At 38.7% G+C, this 27,701-nt stretch overlaps 1 protein-coding gene across 5 annotated transcripts; it reads right to left on the bottom strand.

Moving 5' to 3' along the window:
- Positions 1 to 825: 825 nt before the first annotated feature.
- RCHY1 (ring finger and CHY zinc finger domain containing 1) lies at positions 826 to 14,858 on the bottom strand. 5 transcript variants are annotated; one of them, XM_044680118.1, is made up of 9 exons: positions 14,647 to 14,858; positions 11,774 to 11,893; positions 11,402 to 11,517; positions 6,047 to 6,125; positions 4,656 to 4,700; positions 4,499 to 4,557; positions 4,355 to 4,381; positions 2,985 to 3,105; positions 826 to 1,646 (listed from the first exon to the last, which is right to left on the bottom strand). In XM_044680118.1, exons 1-9 carry the CDS (start codon positions 14,746 to 14,748, stop codon positions 1,518 to 1,520), a joined length of 798 nt encoding a protein of 265 aa, XP_044536053.1. In that variant the 5' UTR covers positions 14,749 to 14,858; the 3' UTR covers positions 826 to 1,517. The 5 variants fall into 5 exon arrangements, with proteins under 5 accessions (XP_044536053.1, XP_044536055.1, XP_044536054.1 ...); XM_044680120.1 differs by having other exon boundaries at positions 14,688 to 14,858; XM_044680119.1 differs by lacking the exon at positions 4,355 to 4,381.
- Between the last annotated feature and the right edge of the window lie 12,843 nt (positions 14,859 to 27,701).

Below are 27,701 nucleotides of genomic sequence, written 5' to 3'. Positions count from 1 at the left end.
GACACAGTAAGACAAGATGTCTTAAGAGATCATGAAAGCAGCAAGAGATAGAGGTGATATCAGGCCTGAACATAAAAAATAACTACTCTTCTTCCTCAATGAAAGAGCTATAGGAATGAATGAGACAGGAGAGGGAGGTCTAAGACATTCTTTGAGGAACACTCACAGAGTGAACAGGAGCAGACAGAGAAGGGGTTTTTGAAGTTGTCAAATACCTAAGGGCATTGTATGTCCCAAACTATGAAAGGAGAATCTACCTAGTCACTGGTATGGGCAAGCTGTCACAATGAAGTACGAGAAAGAGAAGTTCACTGGAGTTGGTGCTTGGGTTATTGAAGGCCTTAGAGGAATGAAGGCAAAAGTCAGATTACAAACAGCCAAAGAGACTAGTAACATGTATAGACAATTTTTCAAGAAATGTGGGATAAGAACTAGAATGATAAAGGCAAAAGTGTTTTTTAGAATTTGGAAGATCTGAGAAAGGAGAAAGAAAGAAGCCAACAGTAAAGCAAAGATAGAAGAGGCATACAAGAAGGTCCCAGAGGAAATAAGAATGGGATCAAAGGCACATGTCTACAGGGATTTGGCAAAGACAATATAATATAAGGATACTTTTGTGAGCCACAGGAAGAGGAAGTGATGCTGAGTTTTGAAGTAGGAAGGAAAGAAGCTAAGAAAATGAAAGTCAGTGAAATAATATCTTAGATCATCTATTCTAAATTTGGGAAATAGAGATAGGATTTCAGAGGAAAGAATAAAATGGGAAATGAGATAATAATTGAGGGTAGATTAAAACATCAACAAGTCACAGCTTAGTTTAATAAATCTGGCATCTTACAGTAGATGTATTTTATAAAACATCTCTCTCCTAGCTGTTAGTGAAATAAGACATTTAAATAATAAATGAATCCAAGTGAATTTACCATTGTAACCAAAACTTTTATTTGTAACCAAACTTAATTTGAACTAGACAATGACCCTGGAAAAACTTTCTACGACAGACTATGCCAAGAATTTTTATTTGATGTAACATTAAAATATACATTTATAGTATTCAAAAGGAACTGCTTTATAAAATTCTAAAGTTTAGACAATAAGATAAACTTCAGTTTTATAATACAGCCCTTAAGATACATAAAGTTTTTATATTAAGCACAGTTCTATTAAGAACTATTTATAGGATCTGGATGCATAGCTTCGCTTAAGAAGTTCAATGGAATTATATATTTTAATGAACATCAATTTCAAAGCAGAATATTATTTCAGTTCTAAATAACATTGAAGGAATTCCTACTCAATGGTAGAACTCTGGTTTTTGCACAACAATAAAAATGATGACAATTCTAGTAAGAGCCTGATTAATAGGTCCCTGTATTGGGAGTTGATGATGTGACATGACCACAAACCTTTCACTAATGTTCGTGATATCATAGCAACAGCATACTAAAGGAATGTCTCTTATTTCAGAAACGACGGTGAATCTTCTGATGCAGTCCTATGCAGTCTAAAGAGGCTGGTCACTGTTGTTCTAGAGGAATTCCACATCCTCCATCCTGGGCAGTATTATATGACTCACAGCTCTTACATTTCATTCCTAATATGTGGAACTGGACTGTAGAGCGGGCACTGCAATCATTGCAAAGAATCTGTGACAAAAAAAAAAACACACACACACAAAACCAAAAAGACATTCAGGGAAAGAATTTTCTTTCCAAGAAAATCCTAAGAAATATACAAACATATTTTGAAGACTTAGGTTTTACTTTTCTAAACTAAAAGTCCTAAGATGTCATCTACATCATTTCAAAGAAAAATAAATTCAGAAAATATAAATCTGTAATTGATCACTTAGTTTATCTTTAAAATGTACCATTTAAAACCATTGGAAGGACTCAGAATCAAGATCTGGGTTCAAGTGCTGCCTCTCACACACACTGGCCATTTGCCCCTCAGTACCATAGGCAACTCTTACAACTAAAGGTTGCAGCACATTTGTAAATCCACAGGTCCAGATCCATATAAACACACGAGGTTTAAAAGACTCATCTTGCAGTAGTGCCCTGAAGAACACACTAGTCACCCTGGCTCTGAGCTACACAAAAACTCCATCAGCTCATCAAAATGTCAGGACTTCTTTATTTTTGATATTGGTGGTGTTCCTCTACAAAGAAAAATTAACACAGAAAATATCAAATGCCCCATTTATCTGCTTCCTTTTCAAATTAAGCTTAAAGGCTTCTCCCTTCTCTCCCTCTCCAATCCTTGGACCAGGCTTCAAAATAAAATACTTGTTCTTTACATGTACCTACTCAGGTTCTATGCCTCTGTGCATGAGCACATAATTCTATCTTGCATCCAATCTTACATAATCCTCAGGACAAGCCAGGATGTTGGCAGAAGAGGTGCAAGCATCATCATCAGGATGGTTAAGTCTATCACACAATCTTATTATATCTCAAAATATGCAAGAAACATTCTGTTGAGGTGGTGGAAGAGGGAAGAGGTTTAAAGACTTTATTTTGTTCTACTAAAAAAATGTTTTTTCAGTCATACAGGAGATAAAATCCTGCTCGTGCTATTGGTTCCTTATATTTTCCATTGATAAGATCCTCAAGATAATTCTTTTTTTTTAAAAGTCCTTCCCTTCTGGTCTTAAGAATCAAGACCAAGTACTGGTTCTAAGGCATAAAAGTGGTAAAGGCTAGGCAATGGGGATTAGGTGACCGGCCCAGGGTAACATAGCTAGGAAGTACCTGAGGCCTGATTTTAACCCGGACCCTCCTAACTCCAGGCCTGGCTTTCTATCCCGAGCCACCTGGCTACCCCAAAAGATTATTCTTAAAAGGACTTTTTTGAGGTCAGAAAGCAAATAATCTTGAGCTATAATGTAATAAGCACAAGGATCAGTGTCAGAAGAGGAGGAGAAGGGCAAGAAGAATTCTTAGGTAACTTTTAAAAGTTTGAAAAATGATTTTAATACTCACTTCCACAGTCATATTCTGATATTCTGTTGGCATTGGAGTTTGTGCTACTTCATTATCCAACTGCCGCCAATAGCGAGTCATATCTAGAGCAGAGTGCATACATAATGGACACCTGTAGCCTCTATAAACAAGAAAAAACATTCTTTTACAAATTCAGCACCCAGTGAGTCTACAATAAGAGCAAGGCCAGTTCATTGTCTTTAAGCAGCCAATATAAGTCACTTGAAACAGAAAAACCACTGATTGGAGGGTCTCTACCCTCTTGTTTCAGTGCTTAATCACTCTCAGAATAAAGGTTCTTCCTTACACTGCTCTATTTTTTGCCATTATTTCCTTGTATTTCTGAAAATAACAAACCATTTTGTTTTCTCTGCAAAATAACCATGTAATAAAAATAATCATAGTCATGGCTCACATTTTTATAGCAAGCACTATATGCCAGGTTCTGTGCCAAGCACTTTACAAATATAATCTTGTTTGGGTCTCACAACAACTCTAGGAGGTAGGTACCATTATAATCCCCATTTTAATGAAGAACCTGAGGCAAACAGAGACTAAATGACTTGCATGGGGTCACACAGCAAAAAAATGTCTCAGGCTGAATTTGAAATTGTCTTCCTAACTCTAAACCTAGTACTCTACCCACTACACTACCTAGTTGTACTACTTGAGACATTTAAGTTATTCAATTAGCCTTCTTTTTGTGCAGTAATAAAACTTTTAAAATTATTCTGGTAATGCCTTCAAAAGGACAAAATATGTCATTTGATCATTCATGGCATGCTGCTCCCTTCTCAAAACAGAAATACCTAGCAGCTCTGCATCTTGCACCAAATTTAACCTCTTGCTTATGTTCTATATAAACATGATTTACTCTATCAGGTCATCCCTCCTCAAAATGGGATTCCTGTCATTTCCCACTATCAAGCCATCCTACCTAGCAGGGAGTGGATGATACGGGACACTCAGTCTCTTGCTCTCCTCCCACCACTGATAATCAGGAATGTCACAGCTTCTAGAAGCCTCTAGGCCTAAGGCTATGTTGTCACCTGGCTAACAATTTATTTTACAAAACCTTCTGTTTGCAAAATTCACTAGTACTACCAATAGCTACCTGCTCCAGCTTTCTTCTCTGGCAATAACTATGGGCCAAGTATAAAAACAACAAGGCCATCTCTAATGTGAGAGGGAGTCTTCAGAGATGAGGTGCTCCAAAGCAGGGTCTAGACAGGCCTCTCTTCCCAAACAGAGGAATAGACTGGCATGGTTAACTTCTGGATGGAGATCATCACACTTTCAAGGGCCAGAGAGACCCTCAAGATGTTACTAAACTGCCAAAATGTAGGACTGCCAAAATGTATGATACTCACTCTTTTAACATTTCTTCATAACATGTTCTGAAAGAAAATAATTTAATTTAATTTAATTTAAATTTGTCCATTTTTAAATGTTGCTTATTTTATATATATTTATATTTTAATATTTTACAGGAAAAGAAAGGTCCTTTTACCTACCTGTGTAAAAGATGCCCACATGGCAAGACATGAGCAACTACTCGGGATGTATGGATGTCCTGCAAAGGAAGCAAATACTAGTGTTAGTTCCAACTCAATGTAAAGATCCCATGGCTTTGCCATAGGAAACAAGATAAAGACAAAAAACAAAACTCACCTCCAAACATATGGGACAATTCTGCCTGGAAACATTCTCAATACACTATATCAAAACAAAGACAAAGAGTATTTTTAAATTAAATCCACAAGTGGATCATTGAATGTCTTAGAGCTACCAAAGAAGCAACAGTCTACTACTGGCTAATGCAAAAGTTAGGAAATTCATTTCTCTGAAATGAATAAACAATGTACATGTGTATAAAGAGATAAATATACAGATATGTGGAAAGGGAGAAGGGGAGAAAGCACAAAAGAGAAAGGGGAGACAAAGCGAAGACAGAAAAAGGAAAAGGAGGAGAGACAGGAGGGAGAGACCTCCACAAAGTTATATGAACCAGAGTAGTAGTCATAAGTAAAAAAGGGAAGGGTACAGACAGGAAAGACTTTGTAGAGAAGGCTTAACAGGCCTAGCAAGTGAAGGGAGACTAGAGTCCAGGGTGACAGCAAGTTTTCAAACCTGTGGGACTTAAAGAATGACAGGGGAGGGAATTAGGCTAAAAAGTATGCACTGTTAAAAAAGAATGCCAATGATTTCCAAAAAGCTATATCAGTTAAAAGTCAACAATACTGTACTACAAGTGACATTAAGTATTCCTTAAAGGTTCAGAAGAAAAGGCATGGAATCCATCTTGAACTTGACCTTGAACTCTCTCTCTCATTTAGAATCTTGGGATGGTTCCCCAAGTCCTGTTCCTGTCTCCAGGCTCTTCCTTTCTCCAATCCATTCAAAAGATCCCAGTCAGATTGCTCTCCCTCATGTACAGCACCAATCAAATCACTTCATTCCTCAAAGGCTTTCAAAGATGCCTTGTCAAACTAATAAAATCCCAGACTGCTCAGCCTGGTATGTAGAGCCTTCCAAAACCTGACCCACTCTTCTCACTACTTGCCTTCTTTATCCACACTCCAGCCAAACTGAACTCCTTATTCCTCATTTCTTACCTCTGTATATCTCTTAAGTTCCCAAAGCCCAAAACACCTTTTAATTCTTTCCAAACTGAACTCTCCTCCTCCACAATCCACAATCCACCCCAAAACCCACATATTCTTGGAAACCTAGCTCAAACATGGCTTTCACAAACTTCTCTCCAATTTTGCTATCCTCATCCCTAAAGAATTCATCTCTCTCTATAAGTATCAGGGCAGTGGGTTCCCAAATTCTCTTTATATCCTATTCATAGTCTATCTGTATTATAGTCACTTGTGTAGACATCTTAGCTGCTTTACTGGACCATAAAGTTTTTCAACAGTAGGTAATTCTCCTTATTTATTTTTTTCTGCTCTGATTTTACCTTATTTATTATTTAGTCTCAAATAATAAAATCTTGTTGGACATGCATGCAAAACTAAAAATTTGCAAGGTACCTAAAAGTAATCTAATTTCTGTACCTTGTGATGCCCTTGGAGACTCAAGGATAGGCATAGGTTACATTTCAAACAGTGAAAAAAGTCTTCCTTCGGACCAATCCTGATAAGAAAAAGAGAGAGATGAAGGCCAAGAGGGAAAAAAGTTAGGGTTAATACCACTACAATTTTTTTAAATTTCCCTTTTAAAGAAAGTCACTTAAATTCTATCTTGAATTAGAAATTTAAAGCCATGCCTGAGAAATGAACAAATTAAATTACAAACTAAAAAACTCTAACTATAGAGTAAAGAAAATCAAATATGAGAAGAAGCCAAGAATCTTTTCCTAAAACAAAACAAAAGCAAAAAAAATCAGAGATCATTGGCCTTTTATTTTTTGGAACAAATTCAATTAATTTCTATATTAGCAAAAATAGAAAAGCAATCAAGATAATTTCCTATTAAAAACTTTTATTCATCTCCCAAAACTCAATCTTCTATGTAACAGCAGTTGCAGTTTTCTTTATACTATGCTTCAGAATTCTGTTTTCCACTAGAGAATACTCCTCTTAGGATCCAAAGGGAAAATAATCTCTTACTTTTACACATACACATCCAGTGATGTTGTCCATTTAATTACATATCAGAATAGTGTCATTACTTTGCTCATCAAAAACACTTAATGACCATCTTTACATTCTTTCACTCAACACTAGTAAAATGACTGATTCAAAATGATGAGTCCTGGCTTTCCTGGGATGTTCAGGGTCAGGAAGAGAGCTCTGCAATTTCCTTCAAACAATCCAGCCTTCCCAACTCCCTTTCCCTGGTCTTGCCAGAGAGACATTCTGGTGGAAAAGCTCTCCAACTGTCCATCCAAATGCAGCAATGTTAAAAACTGGCAGCAGATGTTTAAAAAGTGCTTATTCTTTCCTGTATAGTTGAGTAGGTCAAACTCCCTTGCTAACTACTTCTTAATTTCTCCAACACAACTGACAGCTTAGTACAACAGGTAGGTTTCCCTCCCAGATGGGGATGGCTCTTGCAGTGATAGCTCCAGGCATCAGGAAATAGTTACTAAAGTCCCCACTGGAAGCAAGAGCCAGAGTGAAGGTTATTCCCCTATATGGCAACTCATAGGGACTTTTGTAGCTTTTGGCTTCTAGTCTCTAAATAGAAGCCAAGTGTGGCCTAAGTACAAACGAAGGGAGCTAATTATATGTATAAGTGCAGGCAAATCATTTTAAAAGAAAAAGCCTTGTACTAAATGGTCTTCAAGACTCCTTATGTTTCTTAAGTGCTAGGGTAACATGAATGAATTCTTTAAGTTGCCTAGAATTTTAAGTGGTAATTCCCATTATTCATATATGATGATGAATCTTTTACTCACACAATCATTTAGTATAATACTCCTTGATCACAGCACTCTAGATGCTACATAAGGAATAAGGGAGAAAAATCTCTCTCCTGGTTGCTGCCCTTTCTTCTTCACAAAGATGCAAATAAATCAACCCTTTCAAGAACTGCCTCAAAATTGACATTTTACAAATTAGTTCTATTGAAACCCAACTCATCTTATTTCTATATTCTCTCAACCCTTATACTGTAGTTTCCAATTGACAGTTCCATTGTTCACTGAGTCACATCTAACTCTTCATGACTCCAAGAATGCACAGTTTTCTTAGCACATACTGGATTAGTTTGCCGTTTCCTTCTCCAGTAGATTAAGGTGAATAGAAGTTAAGTGGCTTGGGAGCAGCTGGGTGGCTCAGTGGATTGAGAGCCAGGCCTAGAGTTGGGAGTTCCTAAATTCAAATCTGGCCTCAGATACTTCCTAGCTGTGTGACCCTGGGCAAGTCACTTAATTCTCATTGCCTAGCTCTTGCTGTTCTTCTGCCTTAGAACCAATACATAGTACTGGTTCTAAGGCAGAAGCTAAGGGATTAAGTGACTTGCCCAGAGTCACACAGCTAGTAAGGGTCTGAAACTGGATTTGAACTTAGGAAGTCTTCCTGAATCCAGGCCCAGCATTCTGTCTACTAAGCTACCTAGTTGCCTTTACTGTTCAGTAAGCCTCTTTTATCTATCTAGCCCTGACAAAAGTCATTTATTCTCCATTCTCTACCATATATTTGGGACAAACTTGAGACAATTCTAGATTTTCCACAACCCCAGAATTTGGGATTTTTTTTTTAACAGGGTTAAGTGACTTGCCTCCGGGGTCACGTCACATAGCTAATAAGTGGCTAAAGCAGCATTTGAACTTAGGTCTTACTAACTCCAAGGCCACCTGGCAGCCAACTTGTATTAGGGTATAGGGACTAGTGACCACTTCCTTCTAGAGGACAAGATAAAAGAAAGGAAATCTGGGCATACATTGACATGGATCTAGTTGGTTCAGAGAGAAGATGGGTAAGATCCTTTAGATTATAAAGCTTTAGAGGACAGATGCTTAAGAATAAATGTCTGAAGACACAAAGAGAAAAAATGTTAAGGGGGGAAAGGGGATAGGATTTGTCTGGAAAGCTCAATGTGGATGTATCAACCAATTTTATTTTTTCAGAAATTTTAGATGGTAGCAAGGTCTGGAGGATGAAACTAAGAAGCCCTACATGGGTGTATATGATCCTGTGAAAACACTGACAGCAGTGCTAGAGCTCAGAAAGCAACAAGGTTAGTGAGGAAGGGCAAGAGCAACAAAAAGGGATGAACTGAGTCTACAAATTAAAGGAATGCCAGCTTGGCTTTAATCCCTGGGCAAACTCCAGAATGGCTCGCCAAAGAGATGACTGGGCGGTGGTGATTACAAGAGGCTGGCATGGCTCCATCAAGAACAGGTCAGACCAGACTAACTGACTTCCCTTTTGGACAGTCACTCTACAAGGAAATGTCTTGAAATAGCTGCAGCAGAGTGATACAGTTAAAGTCAGACTGGAGACTCAGGAAGATTGGGAAACAACCTAGATGGAAATCTACTTAGACCAGTAAGAGACCACAAATCACTACTGGTTTGATAACGTGCTAGGCCAAGGTCAAATGAGCACAGGCTGGGGGAGAGGCTGAAATTGTACCAGAAAAAACATGCGTGGATTTTTATTAACTTTCAGATAATGGCTCATTCTCCATCTCCTCGCCAGTGGCCTGGCCTTCAAGCTTTAAAGCAGTGGTTCCCAAACTTTTTTGGCCTACCACCCCCTTTCCAGAAAAAATTTTACTTAGCGCCCCCTGTCACATACTATCACTGCCCCCACCCCTTACTGTAATTCACTGCCCCCAAATGTACCTGTGGCCATCACCGCGCCCCTGGATGGCTGCAGCACCCACCAGGGGGCAGTGGCGCCCACTTTGGGAATCACTACTTTAAAGGTTGAACCCTATGCAGATCCTCATAGTATATGCACTACTTCATGGAGATACTAATCATGCTTCACACTACATCCTTGTTCCTATCCATCTCCTTCCTCACCAGCTGTCTGGCCCCTCAGATGATAATCTCAAAAAACCACTTAGGTTGATACATTTGGAATTATTTGGGCCATAAAATGTTTTATAGTCACCAGAAGACTCTTGTTGAAAGAAAAGTAACAAATGCAAATTTAATCAAATATTTTTTTTTTAAGGCAGGCAAATTATAAGGAGCAGCTACATAAAATGTTATATTCTTCAAGCCATATCAACAAACTCACCACTGGGTAAGGCATTTCAAAAAACTGTTTTATGGGGGGAAGGATTATCTTCAGAGCTACACAAGAAAATTCCATTTTATAACTTTGTTGCTCAGTCATGTCTGACTTTGATCCATAGCACACCAGGTTCTGCTATCCTCCACTATCTCTCCAAGCTCATATTCACTGCTTCCATGATATATCTAAGCATCTCAGCTGCTGCTCTCCCATTTTCCTTTCACCTTCAATCTTTCCCAAAATCAGGATTTTTTTCAATGAACTCTGACTTCTCATTATGTGGCCAAAGTATTTCAGTTTCTATATCGAACCTTCCAGTGAATGGTATGAACTAGGTATCTGAGGCCAGATCTGACCTGAGGAAGAAGAGTATTCCTGGCTCCAATCCAGCACTCCAGTCACCTAGCTGCCTCTAAACTCTACAGTTGCTCTCATTTTCTAACACTACTACTAAACTTGATTATTATCTATTCACTAGATTTGGCTATAAATCTATCATTGTTTAGCTGATTAGTCGTATCCAACTCTCCATGACCCCATTTGAGGTTTTCTTGGCAAAAATACTAGAGCAGTTTGCCATTTTCTTCTCCAGCTCATTTTATAGATGAGGAGCTGAGGCAAATAGGGTTGAGTGATTTACCCAGGGTCACACATCTAATAAGTATCATTGGCCAGATTGAACTCAGGTCCTCCTGACTCTAGAGTCAGTACCATCTAGCTGCCCTAGCTATAAATTACATGTGGATTTTTCCAAAAAAATAAAGCCAGACTCAATGAATAAAGATCTGTCATCATTAGAGATAAATGGCAGCTTCCTTAGAATATATAACTATACAGTAGCTAAACATTATAAAGTCATATTACACATAAAATGTGCCAGGGAAAACAAAATTTTCTAGTTTTAAGATTTCATGGTTACCAATATTTAAGTTCCACTTTCAACGTCTATATATTTAAAAAGTAAAGAAAACATATGGGGAAAATGGCGAACTCAAATGCATGATCTGACTCATTTCAATTCACATTTGCTCCCACGGATGGGAAAATCTGAGGAAGAGTTTACTCCTTCTGTGAAATGTCCTCTATTAATTTTGATCACTTATAAGTTTCCTTATTTTCTAATGTCCATAAACTTTTTAAAACCTCTTTCATTAAAAAAAATCTTTTATAACTTTTTGTATAGTTAACAAAAAAAATAACCATTTTTAGCTCAATAACGGAGCAAGGATTTTTATTTTAAAAGATCTGACGTGACTGAATGTGTACCAAAAAACTTAAAGGTAACTTGTTTATATTCACTGATTTAGTTTAATTACTGAATAATATTCTCAATAGGCATTCTAATTATTTACCAGCAATGTATAAAATTTTAACTTGTTATGCTAAATTGGAATCTCTAAACTGCACATTAAGGTTTAAGTATTTCCCAAGTGCAAGAGCCATAATGCTTTTTAAAACCTTGCTGTGAAGTCACATAAAAATTTAATATTTGGACTAATGTTTACTGAGAAATAAAATCTCTTTAAAATATCTATTCCTCTATGCCTATTATAAGTAATATGTATCACTTATTATAAAATGTTTTACTCAGTTGTTCTTTAATATTTGGCCTGAAAATATGTTACAGCTGAAGTTTAAAAAATTAAAATAATCATAATGATTTTTTAAATAATGACCTTAAAAGTAAGGGAGGAGGGGATAGTTTACATACAGTACCTACAAATTCCACACTTCTCACAATGATATTGCTTCTTGTCTTTGTCAAATAGGTGGCAGATATTGCAGTAATATTCTCCAAACACAGTGCTACATTCTTCACACGTCTGTTGAGCCTATAAGAAAATGTAATAAAAATAATTATAATAAATCTAACAAAACATGAAGTAGAATTCTAATATCCAGAATTACTAGTTCTTGCCAAAATACATTAATCTGTTCTTTTTTATTTTTAACAAATTTTAAGATAAAAACTACTTCACTCTTAAAATTAAAGTACATCTTCATACAAAAATATAATAGACATTTAAGAACTTTCAAATCATCTCAGGATAAAAAAGCTTACAAAATAGAAATGCATCAAAGTCTTACATTCTGAATTTTTCCACACTTGGTACACTGTACTTCTTTTACTTTGAAACGGTCCAGAGGATGATCTTCATTGTTATCATGGCATAAGCGGCAGATATAAAATTTATCACAGCAAGGAGCCTACCCAAAAGAACAGAAGATTTGAATGTTAAAAGTTTTTTTTTTCTTTTTCTTCACATGAGAAAAGCAACATTCTGCAATAAATGTCTATATCTGAATTCTACTTCTTTGTGACTTTGCCAAGGCCCTCAAACCAGAAATGAAGTAAATGAATGAGTCCCTTTCCTGGCCTTATAACAAGACAAGAGGAGGCCAATGTGACTATATACTATCAGTAAAAATCACATATGTCTTGGAGAAAACAGTAGCAAACACTTTGTGGTCAAATTCAAGCCTTTTTATATTTTGGGGTGATAGTGCTCTCCAGACTTACCAGCAAGGAGGGCTAATCCAAGACTAACTTCCCCTGTACTTGGAATATCTCCTTTTAATAAGATTAATCTATTCTAAATATGAACAACTATGCCAATTGTTCTGGGACAGATTTAACTTGGGTCTAACTTAGAAATAAGTGCAGGAGCAGCTTAGGTAGCTCAGAGGATAGAGAGCTAAGTCTAGAGACAAGTCCTAGGTTCAAATCTAGACTCAGACAATTCCTAGCTGTGTGACCCTGAGCAAGTCACTTAACCCCAATTGCCTAGTCCTTATCTCTCTTCTGCCTTGGAATCAATACTTAGTATTGATTCTAAAACAAAATGTAAAGAGGGGAGGACAGGGAAAGGGAAGGAAGGGGCAGAATGAGGAGGAAGGAAGTAAAGAACTTTAGAGAGCAAAAATGCATTTTCAGAAATTTCAACTGAAATGTATTCCATTAAGAAAAGAAGTTCTATCTTAATTAGATGGTTAAACTACCAGTTCCTTGGTAAGGGAAGTCTCATGCTTGAACAAAATGAGACAATGGTAGATCTTTTGACAGTTAACAAAGGAGATCCACTAAGCCAGAACAAAGAAAGGAACACCCACATTGACTCAAGTAAACAAAGCTCCTCTGACACTGAGGTAACTACCAGCCAATCATCAATGGGCCTGGAGGTCATCCTGACTCTTCTCTACTGAGGTTAACAGAAAGTAAGGGGTACAAGCCTTTAGTCTCAAATTTGATTTTTAATTCATTTTAAAGAAAAACTAGCCTGCTTGAATAAGGGGGTTGGCTGGTCAGTCAGTCAACATTTATTAAGCACCTACTATACAAAGAAAGACAAAACCCCAACCCTTGGGGGGTGGGGGAGGAATGGCCAGATGACCAAGGTTTATATTCTTTGGAATCTTGGGCAAAATTCCCTTCCCTTCTTTAGGACAGCTTTTAGTTCTCATTTATAAAATGAGACAAATGAGAAAGCTGGCTATTAAGATGATCCCTAAGGTCCTTCTAGCTCTAAAGCTATGGTTCTGTGTTCCAGACACACCAGCAGAAACGACAAAAGTTTAAGATCTAGAAAACTGATCCCACAATTAGATGTTAACCTGTGACAAATCATTTCAGTGGGTTTGTAGTGAGTGTGCAGGATGGAGGGGGAGATAGTGGTGGGATGGATAGAGTTATAGGTCCAGCCTCAGATACTCATTAGCTCTTATGTCCCTGGGCAAGTCAACAACCTCTATTTGTTTCAACTTCCTCAGCTGTAAAATAGGGGTAAGTAATATAGCACCTGCCTCCCAGGGTTGTTGTGAGGATCAAATGAGATACTTGTAAAATAATGATGATGATAATGATGATGATGATGCCAATCACTGACCTAGTTAATAAGTAATAAATATAGCTACTAGGCTGGTCAGTCCAATCCACTCTTACTAACCATCAGTAAAGATGAGAAAGGGCAAGTCCTGCTAGGCCAACTAATGCCTGAGGGCACAGTGTAACCATAATAGCTACAGGGACTTCCAAGGGAAATTTTCACTCCCAGCAGGCCCAAGGGGCAAATTAATGCCCCCTCTTAGCTCATAGCAGTGTCATCTGCATTGATTGTGGAGAGGTGAATGAGTAGGGAGCACCCTAATCAGGCATGCACCTGAAACTGACCATCATTTCTCCTGCTTCAGTATGACCCTGGACAAGTCATTTAACTTTTTTGCACCAGCTTTCTCAACTGCAAAATGGCAGTAATAAAAGCACTTGCCTTCCTAGGGCCGTGGGGGGGGGGGGGGGGGGAGTCAAATGACTTAATATTTGTAAAGTTTTCGCAGACTTTAAAGTGTTGCAGAAATTCTAGCTATGTAATAATGTCAATCACTAACAACTCATAGGTAATAATAGCTAGGCGGGGCAGTGGATAGATAGTTAGTAGCTGAATTCAAATCCAGCCTCGATGGCTATCTGATCCTGGGATGGTCATTTCGCCTCGGCTGCCTCAGTTTCCTCAGATGTAAAATGGAGATAACAACAGCGCCTGCCTCCCAGGGCTGTACGGAAGGGTAATATCAGTAAGACAAACTGTAAAGTGTTATACAAATGCTACAAATGTGTAGATGACGTCTATAGCAGGGTCTATATATAGGTTGTCCAGATCTGTCAAATCGGTTCAGCCTCTCCCCACCTTCCTAACAAGACTGTGGGTTCCTCGAGGTCAAGGATCCTTTCTTTATGTATATCTGGCACACAGTAGGCACTTCATTAATGCTTCGAGACAATCTCCATGGACGAACCTCGCGCCTCTTCAGTTCTCCTCACTAACAAGTCCCCTTCCCGGGCGCTAACATTATTCCATTACTCCCCTCCCCCTAACTTTGGTTCTGGGCTGTCCGAGATCCCCCTGGCGTAGATGGCACCTTCGGCAGGCCTCCTGGAAGCCCTCCCCTCCCCCGGCTCCTGTCACCTTGAGAAGGCAGCCGCGGTCGTAGTGCTCGCAGCCCCGGCGCTCTCGTTCCTGACTGCCGCCGCCATCTTCGTCCTCCACCGCGACAGCTGCCGTTGCCATCTCTTACTCCTCCAGCCGCTCAGGGCCAGTGCGGGTCTGGGTCTGAGGCCGGTCGGGGCCGGGGCCCGAGAACAGCCCGGGCCGCTCTAGGCCACAGCCACCTCTACTGCCCCGCCGCGCAGCCGCTACGCGCGGAGACGGCGTAAGGCACGTGACCCGGCCCGGATAGCCAGACTTCCGCTGGCTACTGACAAGCCAACCCAAGCCTCCGAACCGGGAAACCCCGCCCCTTTTCCTGACGGGAGGACAGATTGCAAAAAGAGCGGCTGCGTGCGGAATTGACTCGGTCCCATTTCTCAACCAATGAAGCCCTGCCCCCTTATCTTGTTGGAAGGATGGATTACCGAGAGAGTGCCTGCGTGTGGAATTTGGGATGGCTGGGTTACGTGCCCCCTCCCTTCACCTGCCCGGGATTACTTTGGGGGACCCACTTTCTCCTACAGGTCTGCAGTCCTCTCCTTGACATCCCAAACTGGGAAGAAAAAAAAAGTCAACTTCCCTTTTTACTTGCCCTTCGTGAAACTCTCATTTGTCTTGGGTTTTGGTGGCATTACTCTCACCTGGGTTCTTGTAAGTGATTAATAATTGTTTGTTCATTGATTAACATTGACCATGTTAGTAGCTGAATTCAGAAAATGCAGAAACACACATCTAAACCATTAAGGATTCCACACCAACAATAAGCTTTTATTTATTGCTAGCCATGAAACAACTCCTAACTGCAAGGCTGAAGACAAGTACATCTATAGGTATATTCATATTCTTCTCTGCATCTTTGTTCTCACCCTCATAATTCCTCACTTAGTTTATGCCAACAGCTTCCTAACTGGGGTTCCTACTTCATTGTCCTCCAGATAATCCTACATGCTACCAGAATGATTTTCCCCAAAGGCAGATCTAATTACCCTACTCAGTCAACTCCCACTTGCCTCTAGGACAGAATTGCAGTTCCTGTGTTAGTCTTTTAAAGCTCCAACCTGCCTTTGTGGCCTCAATAAACATTATTACCCACCCCCGACACCCAGTCATCCAGCCAAATGGAGCCTTCTCTCTGCTCCTCTCAAAACAACATTCAAGCTCCTGCATGTATTCCTCTTGCCAATGAGGAAAGCTCCTCTCCCCTCTACTTCATTGAATATCTGTCCTTCAAGATGCGGCTCAAACACCACCTTCTGCATCAAGCCTTTTCTGATCTCCCCTACTTATGGTACCTCTTCTTCCAATATTTTCCATTACTTTCTTAAATCTAGCAAGACAATAAATCAAGCTTTGAGTGATACCATTTGCCAATCTCCAAGGTGTAAATGCTCACTCTGAAATTTTAACAATGGCTCCAAGGAGTCAGTAGGAGTCAGCTCCAGCACACCCACTAAGTTGAAACTGCTTCAATTTGTCTCTTGTGCTTTAACTAGGTGCAAGCATTTCCAGACTGAATCAAACAAATAGAACTGAATGTAATCTGGTGCTGTAAATCTCCTGGAATCAATCAAAAGTCATTGGTGAGGACTAATCCACACCCTAAGTACTAGAGGTTTTAGCAAACATGAAGCCAAGGGAGCTGTGGCAGAGACAGGAAATAACTATAACTATGCCCGCACACACAAACTTAAAAAATATAATATATATAGTCATAGTCTCTACAGGCATTTTGAAAATGGAGGACCCAGAGGCAGAGAGAAATCCCAGGAAAAGGTCAGCTCTTTCCCTGTCTCCCCACCCCATGTCTGTCTATCCAAAGATACCATACTATAATCTACAGTTTGCTGTTTTGTTGACTGTAAACCAATTTTGCTAGGAGTTAAATAAAGATAAAATATAAATACAAAGTTAAGCAGAGAACAGCCTCCTTTTAAGTTTTAGGAATTTTCCTCAATGGGAGCTCAAAATATTTGTGGCTGATCTCAGAACTTTTCATGTAAAACAAACTCCCTAAAATCCCAAAAGAAAGTCCTAAATAGACCATAAGTGCCAATTTATTGCCCCCTAGGGATAAAATGAACTGATTATTGAAACAGTTCAACACTTTGTTTTCCCAGCACTTAGCACAGTGTAAGTAAGGCACAAAGTGACTCAGTGGAAAGGTGGAGTTAAGAAAACCCAGCCTCAGACACTTACTAGCTGTGTGACCCTGACCAAGCTACTTAACCCTGTTTGACTCAGTTTCCCATCTATTAAATGACCTGGAAAAGGAAATGGCAAACCACTCCAGTATCTTTGCCAAGAAAACCTAAATGGGGTCACAGAGTTGGATGTAACTAAAATGAATGAACAAAGGTAAGTACTTAGTAAATGCTGTTTATTGATTTATTAATTGCAATAATCAAATTTCATACCAGATAAAATAAAATAATGAGGTGAGATAGAAACAAAATGTGCCAATAAGGATTAATTTGAAAGAAATGACATACTTGAGCTTAGAAAGGGGAAATCTCTCAGTGTTCATCAGAAACAATCAAATTTGCACATATCCTTTTCCCTCTCCCATCATTGTGTCTTGGTACCTGACTGATCATTTAATCTGTTTTTTTATACAAATCTAATCATCCAAGTCATGATAATGATCAAATGGGCTATGTCTTCTTAAACAACGTTAGCCCTGTAGTTGTGAGCAATTGACAAAAAGAGATCTGTTCTGACTCAATGCAATTAAAATGCAAAACCACATTTGAATCACCAAAGTTATGCCTTATACCAAATGAATAAATAAATGCCCCGACTATGCAAGACTGAGCAAGAAATTAATCACAAACAGCAATGATCTCAGCCCCATGAAGGCAAGTACCATTATTGTTGATTTAAAAACAGCCTTGCCAGTGGGCAGCAGTTACTTGTTATATGAAAGCCAAAAGTAGTCATGCTTATCAGAGCACTGTACTTTGCAATGGGACAAAATCTACACAGTTTACAGAGTCTACACAGATTAAGAAAATCCAGCTTTGAAAATTAGAATATTTCTTTATGGTAACTGAATCATAAGAGTAAATGATAAGGACTTCTGCTTCCAGGAGCTAAGATGGCAGAGTAAGGAATGCAATACACTACATTTATATGCCAAATTTTTTCCATCATCATCAAAAAGTCATACTTGGTTTTTATAGTTTTCTTTTTTATAATGAATATTATAAGTATCAACAAACATGAATCCTTCAACACAAAGGAAAAACAGCAAAAAGGGGGGATGCTGTGGACTTCTTTTATGTATGGTTTGGTTTTTTTTCCCACTGGGTACATGATGGGGAGTTTGTTTAAATTCAGATATCACATGGCTGTTCTACCTAAACTGCTCGGCTTCTCAATGTCTCTCTCTGAATCTCTCTGTTCTCTGTTTATTTTTAAATTCTCCATTGAAACTTTTTAAAAAACATTTTTTAGTATCAGTGTCATTGTTTCCAACTCTCTCTACCCCCTCTAAAATATAAAAGCCCTTAATTATAATAAATGAATATAGTCAAACAAAACAAATTCATATCTTGGCTGTATCTGAAAATATGTCTTATTCTTCCTATCTATTCTTGACAATAGAAGGGGGTCTGGCACATGTGTGTAGTATCTCAGGTATATAGAGGTTACTTCCTAAAAAAGGAAAAAATCCACCTCTCCCTTCTACCATCACCTTCAATGAAAAAGAAATAAAAATGAAATCGATAAGAAATGTGGATAGTCAAGCTAAACAGATTCCTGCATTGGCCACATCCCCAAAGAAGCTGTCTTCCATGTTGTCAGTCCATAATTTCTGCCAGGAAGTGGGTAGGTGGGTGGGAGATGGAATTATCGTTGGTCATTGCATTTATCAAAGAGAAAAGAAGCTTTGGAAGAGCTATTGTGGTGAGTAGAGTAATTATGAAGCAGAACAAGAATTGGTTTGCTGCCCTGAAAACCCTATTAGGATTAGATGATAGAAATTTGTAGTGGACCCAAGCAACATTGTTGTATGATTGCCTATAGATCTATTCACCAGCACTTGTGAATAGGAGGGGAGGAAGCAGATGATGGGAGTAATGTTGAGATGAAGTTCAACAAGGAGTGAATGAAAATAGGACAAGCCAGGAGTTCAAGATTCACTAAGAGACTGAGATTGGAAAGGAGGCAGAGGAGGGTTGATGGTCTGGAAAGTGCCAAGGTTCATAGGGATAAGAACTCAATGTGGCAGATATACGCTAACACTCATAACATCAGCATTCCTAAATTGTAGCCACACATTGGTCAATTCAAATGTTTTAACTTCCCCCACATTTCTCCCTCTGAAAAAGCCCTTTAAGACAGAAAAAAGCACCTAGAACATTCTTTTTTTTTTGGTCTGACTCATTTTCCTTTTCTCCTTCTTCCCTCCCACTCCCTACCCCCCAGATCTCAGAATTATGGAGCCAAGATTTCATTGATCCGAAAACAACTGCATTTTCCATTGTAAAAGAATTTCTAGCTTCACTAATTCAAGGATCTGTAATTTCATCCATGTTAATATTCCTTCAGCAATTCCAATATGTTCCTAAGACTGAACAAAGAAAGGGAACATCAAGGAGGATATAGAAGTAGTAAAAGGGGAGACAGGGAGAAACTTTGGGTAGAGAACAAACCAGAGATTTTATTAGAACCTTCTCCTCTCTAGAACACAAATTATAGTATAACTTTTCTGAAAGAGCTATAAAGTAAATAGCTATTTCTGTCACCCTAGTTAGAGCATAAGTAATGGTAAACTTTCAAATGCCAGCTTTTTACCAATTTGTTTGCTAGAGAATATTTTTGTAACAAAAATCAGTGTTTTCGAAAATAGTGTTAATCAAGAAGTATCTCTTCTAGCACTGAGATACAATATGAATCAGATATCAGGCAGATAACTTATTTCTACACATACAAGAAAATCTAAAACGTTTTTTAAACCCTAACAAGCACAGAACACAAGTCAGTAATTTAATAGGATTCAGTAATTTATGACTACTGTTATAATCTGCCCGGAGGCTAACATTTAAATCTAATAATACAGTTCTTGCAAAACAGCTAATCGGGTATTTTATATTTATCTTGGCTCTATACATTCATTCCATGGCCAAATCTGAACTTCCTCTGAACCTTAGATTCAGCTGCTACGTGTTTTTTTTTTAAACCTATATACCTTCTGGTTCTAAGGCAGAAGGGCAGTACGAGCTAGGAAATGGGAGATAAGTGACTTGTCCAGGGTCATACAGCAAGAAAGTGTCTGAGGCCAGATTTGAACCCAGGAATTCCCATCTTTAGGCGTGATTCTCAATCCACTGAGTCACCTAGTTTCCCCACATCTCCCCCACAGCTCTAGCCACTACCACTACCGTAATCCACCTGGAGAATGGAAGCATCCCCTTCCACTCCTATGAATGCGGCTGGTGGTATACTCACAGATTTCTAGGCCTATCAGCTTATAAGGACACATACAACTCTAGATGGTGGCTCAGTCACGTACTCAGGAAAAGAGATACAAAATGACCAATCAAAACCTAGGCTCAGGTGCTACCTAGGTAGGACGGGTGCTCATGGCTGTAGGAAAGCTGGTTGGGAGTTATGGATGATCATTTCTTTTTCTAACTTGATTCTCCAAAGTAGTCTTTACATGTTTCACAGCTAAAAGGGAAAGAGAATTGAAGGAATCTATCCCTTTACACTATCAGTTTCTTCAGCTTAACAGTCCATTAGGGAACTCTTCATCATGTCAGAGGGTGAGCCCAGAGTCCAAATAGCCAGAAGTTGGCCTCAAAGCTCCCATGACATTGGTTAGAACCAATAAGGCCAACTCTGCACACATTCTTGAGGGGAGAAAGGGAACCACACCCCCCTCAATACATGTGACTAAATCAATTAGAATGAAGCTCCCTTAAATAAGAATTTATTAACTCCTTTGGGTGGATTTTGTTCAAGACCTCCCAAATACCAAGGAACAGACAACTTGCTTTAAATTTAAAAAGAAATTATCTTCCTTGACTAGCCTTTCAAACTTGTTAATATTCCTCCCTCCTGGTATGCCCTTCAATTGGGGAATAGCTGAACAAATTGTGGTATATGCTGGTGATGGAATACTATTGTTGTTTTTTTGATTATTTTTTTATTTTGAATATTTTCTCCTAGTTACATATTTCATGTTCTTTTCCTCTCCCTCAATCCCCCCTAAGTCCCCCTTAGCCGACACACAATTCCACTGGTTTTACACATATCACTGATCAAGACCTAATTCCATATTATTGATGGTTGGACTAGAGTTATCATTTAGTGTCCCCAATAATAGCCCCATCAGCTCATGTGTTCAAGCAGTTGTTTTTCTTCTGTGTTTCTCCTGATGGAATACTATTGTGCTTAAAGGAATAATAAACTGGAGGAATTCCATGTGAACTGGAAAGACCTCCAGGAACTGATGCAGAGTGAAAGGAGCAGAACCAGAAGAACATTATACACAGAGACTGATACACTGTGGTAAAATCAAATGTAATGGACCTCTGTACTAGCAGCAATACAATGACCCAGGACAGCTCTGAGGGATATATGGAAAAGACGCTACCCACATTCAGAGGAAGAACTGCAGGAGAGGAAACACAGAAGAAAAGCAACTGCTTGAACACATGGGTTGAGGCGGACATGATTGGGGATGTAGACTTGAAACAACCACACAAATGCAACTATCAATAATATGGAAATAAGTCTTGATCGATGACACATGTTAAAACCAGTGGAAATGCATGTTGGCTATGGGGGGGAGGGGTGAAGGGGAAAGTAAAAACATGAATCATGTAACCATGTAAAATTTTTCTAAAAAATAAACAAAAAAAATATTCCTCCCTTCTAGGGGGGGAGGGCAGAAGGGAAGGAAACAATATGGATCATATATCTGGAAAACTTATGTGGAAATTTGTTACTAAAATAAAAATAATAAAAGAAAAAAGAAGCAAGCAAGGGGAAAAAATATTCTTCCCTTCTCTTGTACAGGTGGGAAAGCCAAACAAACAACCCTAAAAGCCTGTGTACTTGCAAACTATGAACTTTATCTATGAGCAATAAGCAAATTTCCATAAAAACAAATTAATATCAAGTAAAATTAAAGTGTAGTGTGGTCTTATAAACATTACTGCTTTCTTTCAGTTTCTGATGATAATATAATAACTAACATTTATGGAGCACTTACTATATTCCATATTTTCTCAGTTGGGCCTCACAAAAATCCTGGGAAGTCAATGCTAATATTATCCCTGTTTTACAGATGAGAAAACTGAGGTAAACATGTCAAGCGACTTGCCCAAGGTCACACAGCTAGTGTCTGACATCATATTTGAACTTAGGTATTTATAACTCCAGGTCCACAGTTCTATCTACTGTACCATCTAGCACCCTAAAAATGTGCAGTGCTAGTTTTCATAGTTAGAATATTTCTATGAATATTATAACAGAGCCTTTGCTCTGACTGCATGCAGACAAAGGACATCTTTGCAAAAGTATTATTTCAATACCTCTTCAAGTTATAGAGATAAATTTGGGTTCTAGAAGTGTATGCCAGCTTTGGTAAGTTAAAGCAAATAGTCCAGTAAACAGATTGTGTCTATATTAGAACCAGTGTGTCTAGGTATAGAGAAGCTCATCACCAGCAGACTAACTATTAGGTTATGGATTTTTTGGCCATGGAAAAAAAGGTAAAATGTGCTTAGGTCCCTTGGAGTCACAATGAGTAGAGGATGCTAGGAATCATAAAGTTTTTAGATCATCATTTTTTACATCGATTTAGCTGTTAGTAACATAATTGTAAGTTCTTTGTCAATGTCTAAAGAATTGATACCTTATTGGGAGAACCAAATTACATCAATATAGATGTTCTCATTATAAATTAAAACAGAGAATATAAGGAAAATTGCAGCCAAATAGAAAGCAGGTCACAGGTTTTTTTCAAAGAGGCAAATTGGCAGTCAGTTTTATTATGTGCTCAAAAACATGAAACATTATTTCATGGTTGTTTGACCATCTCCCCTGGCAGAGCTCATAATAAGCACAAGCAAAAAGATGATTGTGAAGATAATTGCAGCATATCCATCGATATCCATTACCAAAAAAAGGGAATATTCTAAAAAGAATTTGACATGATTCTTCAAATTAAGTCAATGAAGACCTTGATACTTGTTCATTTAAATGTGAAAGGAGGTGCAAAGGAAGATGGTGAAAAACATTTTGAAATAATGTTCAAAATCAAGAAATGATGAACTTCATATCTATCATGAATATTTCCTAACAAGAAAATTATATGGTAAGCAAGCACCAAACGATATCACACAAAAGAAAATTTGAAAGAGGGGGCAGGTAGGTGGCTCAGTGGATTGAGAGCCAGGCCTAGAGATAGTAGTTCCTAGGTTCAAATCTGGCTTCAGACAATTCAATTAACCCCCATATTGCCTTGACCTTACTTATGCCTTATAACCAATACTCAGTATTGATTCCAAGATGGAAAGGTTAAAAAAACAAAGGAAAATGAAAGTGATTATATTTTAGTTAGCAAATGAATTGTTACCCATGTGCAGAGTTATTCCAGAAATATATGAGACTGTAAATTACTGATTGTTGAATTATCTGGAATAGATTATATATGCTATAAGATTTCTTAGAAAAGGAAAAACTAGAGTGGTTAGGACAAAGTTTCATGAGAATGGATTTGAGGTGAATCTTGAAGGAAAGCCAGGCTTTAAAGGAGAAAGGGAGAAAATTGGGGGGCATTTCATGTAAGAGGAACAGTGTAAGAAGGCATGGTGGCAAGAATTCACATAGTGTATTTGAGAGGCAAGAAGACTTTCCTCAATATTGCAGAGAAGATGTGTCAGCAAGAAAGGGGAGAGAAGGGTAAGCGTATTTTGTAAAGGTAAATAAAATGGTCCTTCAAAATCAGATGGGAGAATTTAGTTTTTGGCAGTTAGAAAATCATTGATCCAAAGAGTGATAAGCTTAAAGTAGTGTAAAAGGAATGTTAGTATGGTTGCAGAAAAAATATATAAATTATATATACATACATATATGTACATATATGTATATATGTGTCTATATACATATATAGACACACATATACATGTACACATATAGAAATGTAGATATTATGTAAACATAACTTTTTCTGCAACTAGGCAAATCCTTTCATTTATATATGTATATAAATATATGTGTGTATGTAAATATATACATATACACATATATGTAAAATAAACTATAAAAAAGGAGAAGAATCTAAGAGACCAGATCAAAGGCTTTGGCCATAATCTTGGTGTGGTAGGAACAGGAAAAAAGAAAGACTAATATGAGAAAGCATCTGGAAGGGAAAATAAAATCAGTAGGACTTGATGAGTCACGGAATATAGGAGGAGGAAGATGACAGATGAGTCAAAAATGACTCCAAGGAATCAAGCCTATATGACTAGGAGAGACAGGAAAGCTGGGAGTGGTAGATGAGTTTGTTTGGGGGACATGGTGGATTTGAATGGCGAGACATCCAGATGAAAATGTCTTAACAGGAATTTGGAAATCTAGCCCTAGCACTAGAAACAGAGATGTGCCATCATTATAGTGGTGATAGTTTGAGGCTGTGAGAATGTATGAGCTATCTGATGGGAAGAATATGGAGAAGAAGGAAGAGACCCAAGAACTGGACTATAGGAATTTAAGAGTATATAAGGGGCACTATTGAGAGAAGCAGAGAAGGAGCAGTCAGACAGATAAAACTAAAACAAGGATTATTCTATGTCACAAAGAAATCAAAAGAGGCAAGTATATCTTCAAAGGGCAGAGTTAATAATATTAAATGCAGAAGAGAAGTCAAGGAGAATGAGAGTGGAGGAAAAGTCATTAGATTAACCACAAGAGGCATCTTGGTGAACTCAAAGGTAATATTCTCAGCAAAGTATTAAGAACAGAAGCTAGGGTAAGGAAGGAATAGTAAAGAGATGTGGGTTTTAATTCAGGCTTTGTCCCTTACTCATTGTAACCTGAGACAAATTTTTTTGTCCATCTGAGCCTCTAGTTCTTCACATTCTAGTTCTATATGTAATAAGGGCTTAACCATGAGAAAGAAGTATATTTCCCAGGAGACTCGGGCTCTCAAGTATGGGCCTATTTCAATTAAACCAAGGATTTCAATTCTTAGAAAGGAAAAGGAAGAAAGACTATGTGGAATATAGTTACCGCAGTGCCTAGGACAAGGGGAGGGAGTAGGCTGCTAAATAACTAGCAAAGTAAATGGAGGGGCACTGAGAGAGAGGATGGACCTTCTGCTTCTATTGCAAAGGGGAGAGAGTAAGCAGTATGCTCCAAATGGAGAGGCAGGAACTTTGTGACTGCAATGTGCTGTCCCTTTAGGACACTGATCCATTGGTGGTAAAAGAGTCAGAAAAAGTACTTTTATTTCAAGAAAAAGTTATATCAACTATTAGAGAATGTAAAAGAGTGGTACTGGATACTGTGAAAAGCACTAGGGGGACACAAACAATACACAAAAGAAAGCTGAAAAGCAGGGGTGGGAAGCATCCAGAAAGAGGATAATAGAGAAATCCAGAAAAGTGCTGCCAGGTGGGAAATGAAGAGATGGCTGACCTGGGCTCCCTCCTTAAACAGAGGTTCTAGGAAGAGTTTTCCACCTCTACTCTCTAATCAGAGGGAGTGAGGAGCTCCGGGGGCAGAGGGCACCACTAACAAGGGGAATTTTAGGGATAAAGTGATCTTGTAGGGTATACTAATGATGTGTATGTTCCAGGACTTGTGTATGCATATACATTTATGTAAACATGTATGTGTGTACATAGATGTTAAAAACTTAAAAGTAGAAAAAACTCTGTTTTAGGATAAATTGCTAAAATATGTACATTCAGTTTTGAAGTGGCATTTGAGCAGCTTTGAACAGAAAAACTGTGGCATAAATATAAAGGTTCAAATTACCTTATGAGGGAATGTTTTCCATATGCCTCTTTTTTTTCTTTTAAAACTTACAATTGTTATTCCGTATTGTTTCCAAGGCAAAAAATGTGGGAAGGGCTAGGTAATAGGGATTAAGTGACTTGCTCAGGTTCATACAGCAAGGAAGTGTCTAAGGCCAAATTTGAACCCAGGACCTCCCATCTCCAGGTTTGCTCTCTATCCCCTAAGCCAACTAGCTGCATCTTCCATATTCCTTTTTAAGGGTGATTGCAAGCTGAAAGAACTTGTAAATGTAACATTCAAATGGAGAATAGGAGAGCAAGCCAGCCTAGTCGAAGCAGGACTCCCACAATGTCACCCCTCCAGGTTGACTAGCTCACTCCAACCTGATCTCACCCCAGCAGGACTAGGTTCTTCAAGAGAGAGATATAGAGCATCACCACATGGTTATATTCAAACCTTCTCAGGATCCTAGGGGAAAACCTGTTGAGGGAAAATATCCTTTTCCTACTCCCCATTCCAGCTCTTGAGCTCCTATCAGTGCTTTTCTCCGTACACTGCCAGCTACTCATAATGCAATCCTCTCATAAATATTGTAACACATGGTGCTAAGAACTGGGAACACAAATAAAAAAGTGAGGTACTGCCTTCCTGCATAGAGACTATATTCTATTGGATATAATAGTGATGGAGGACAGGGGACCTTAAATATATGAACAACTGCTGGTTCACCTGAACATCTGCCAGAGCTCTCTCTCCACCAAAAACAAAGGGGCTAAAAAAACAAAACAAAAACAAAGGGGCTAGTCTTGACTTGCCTTCCATCTTTCAAGAGTTACATTCCATTCTAGATGCAAGGCTCAATGACAAGAAGGGCCTGCTTGTTGGAAGGTAGAATCTTGGAGGAAGTTACCACTCCATCTTAGAACCTGTATTAGGAAAAACGAAAGTTGGCCATAGTCTGACATGCCCAAGATTTGGGGAGAAGAAACTTCAAAATGTTCAGGAAAAAAAATAGGAAAGACATTGTGACCTAAACTTCTTAGTTCGTTCACTTGAAGCAATCCATAACAATTATAGAAGGTTTCTGAGTTCTACTTCCTGAAACAATTGCTGTAGCAATATCAAACACTTTGAGAAAGGGATCATCCATGATCAGGGCATTCCAAAATTAAATCCAAGACACTGGTAGGTATGGAGTCAAAAAAGCCTGACTTCAAATCTGATCTCAGACACTCACTACCTGTGTCAACCTGGGCAAGTCGCTTAATCTCCCTTTGTCTTAATCCACTAGAGAAGTAAATGGCAAACTACTCCAGTATCTTTGCCAAGAAAACCCCCTATGGGGTCACAAAGAGTCAGACACAATTGCCCACACTGGTGGGCAAGATTTTAACCTAGGATCTCCCATCTCCTAGTTGTTGCCTTAAATGACTTTTTCTTTCACTTTGGACTCAGGAGAAAATAATAACCTTTAAGCTGCCTTTTAGAAAGAAACTAATATATGTAATGGTGGGGCACCAGGGATGTCAACATTATTAAAATGTAACTAAATGGTTTGTGGGTTCACACTGGGTCGAAGGAGAGACAGGACCAACCAAGATAGGGAGACCAGGGTTTACTGCCAAGCTTTTAACTGTCACAGAAATGGCAGTTGGGCCAGGGCCTTTGGAACCAGCAGGCAAAGGTAAAAGTTTATACAGTTTAATTGAGGGAAACATAAATAAAGGATGGGATAGGGGATTCTACACTTGAAACCTAAGGGCAAACCACAGGGGCAGGGAAGGACTTGACTACACTATCCTATTGACCTAAGCCAGGCAGGGCCCAAAGGAAGCAGTACTGAAGTCACAGGGAGGCTCCTCCAAACCTGGTTCCAGCCAGGTTTGGTCAGCTCAGCTAAAGGGACTGAGGGTGGCTTTCAATTGGGGTCTCACAGTGAATCCAAGGATGGTCACAGGATGCCAAGAGCCAACTCCACCAGGTGATCCAAGGTACCCAGGTAGGGAGAGGGAGTTTGCAATGCTGTCCACCAGATCACAAACCACTTCCCCACTTGG

This window comes from Gracilinanus agilis, chromosome 6 (genome assembly GCF_016433145.1).
Source record: "Gracilinanus agilis isolate LMUSP501 chromosome 6, AgileGrace, whole genome shotgun sequence".
Classification (NCBI taxonomy): Eukaryota; Metazoa; Chordata; class Mammalia; order Didelphimorphia; family Didelphidae; genus Gracilinanus; species Gracilinanus agilis.
The sequence above is the reverse complement of the archived record's forward strand: the minus strand, read 5'-3'. Positions and strand labels throughout refer to the sequence as shown.

What these genes read in the sequence shown, in the direction of transcription:
- RCHY1 (XM_044680118.1), bottom strand. Translation starts at nt 14,748, where the DNA reads ATGGCAACGGCAGCTGTCGCGGTGGAGGACGAAGATGGCGGCGGCAGT. An exon ending in GTCTCCAAGGGCATCACAAG is followed by an intron (nt 4,701 to 6,046) that starts GTACAGAAATTA and finishes GTTTTGATATAG; the next exon opens with TGTATTGAGAATGTTTCCAG. An exon ending in TATGAAGAAATGTTAAAAGA is followed by an intron (nt 3,106 to 4,354) that starts GTGAGTATCATA and finishes TCTTGTTTATAG; the next exon opens with AGGCTACAGGTGTCCATTAT.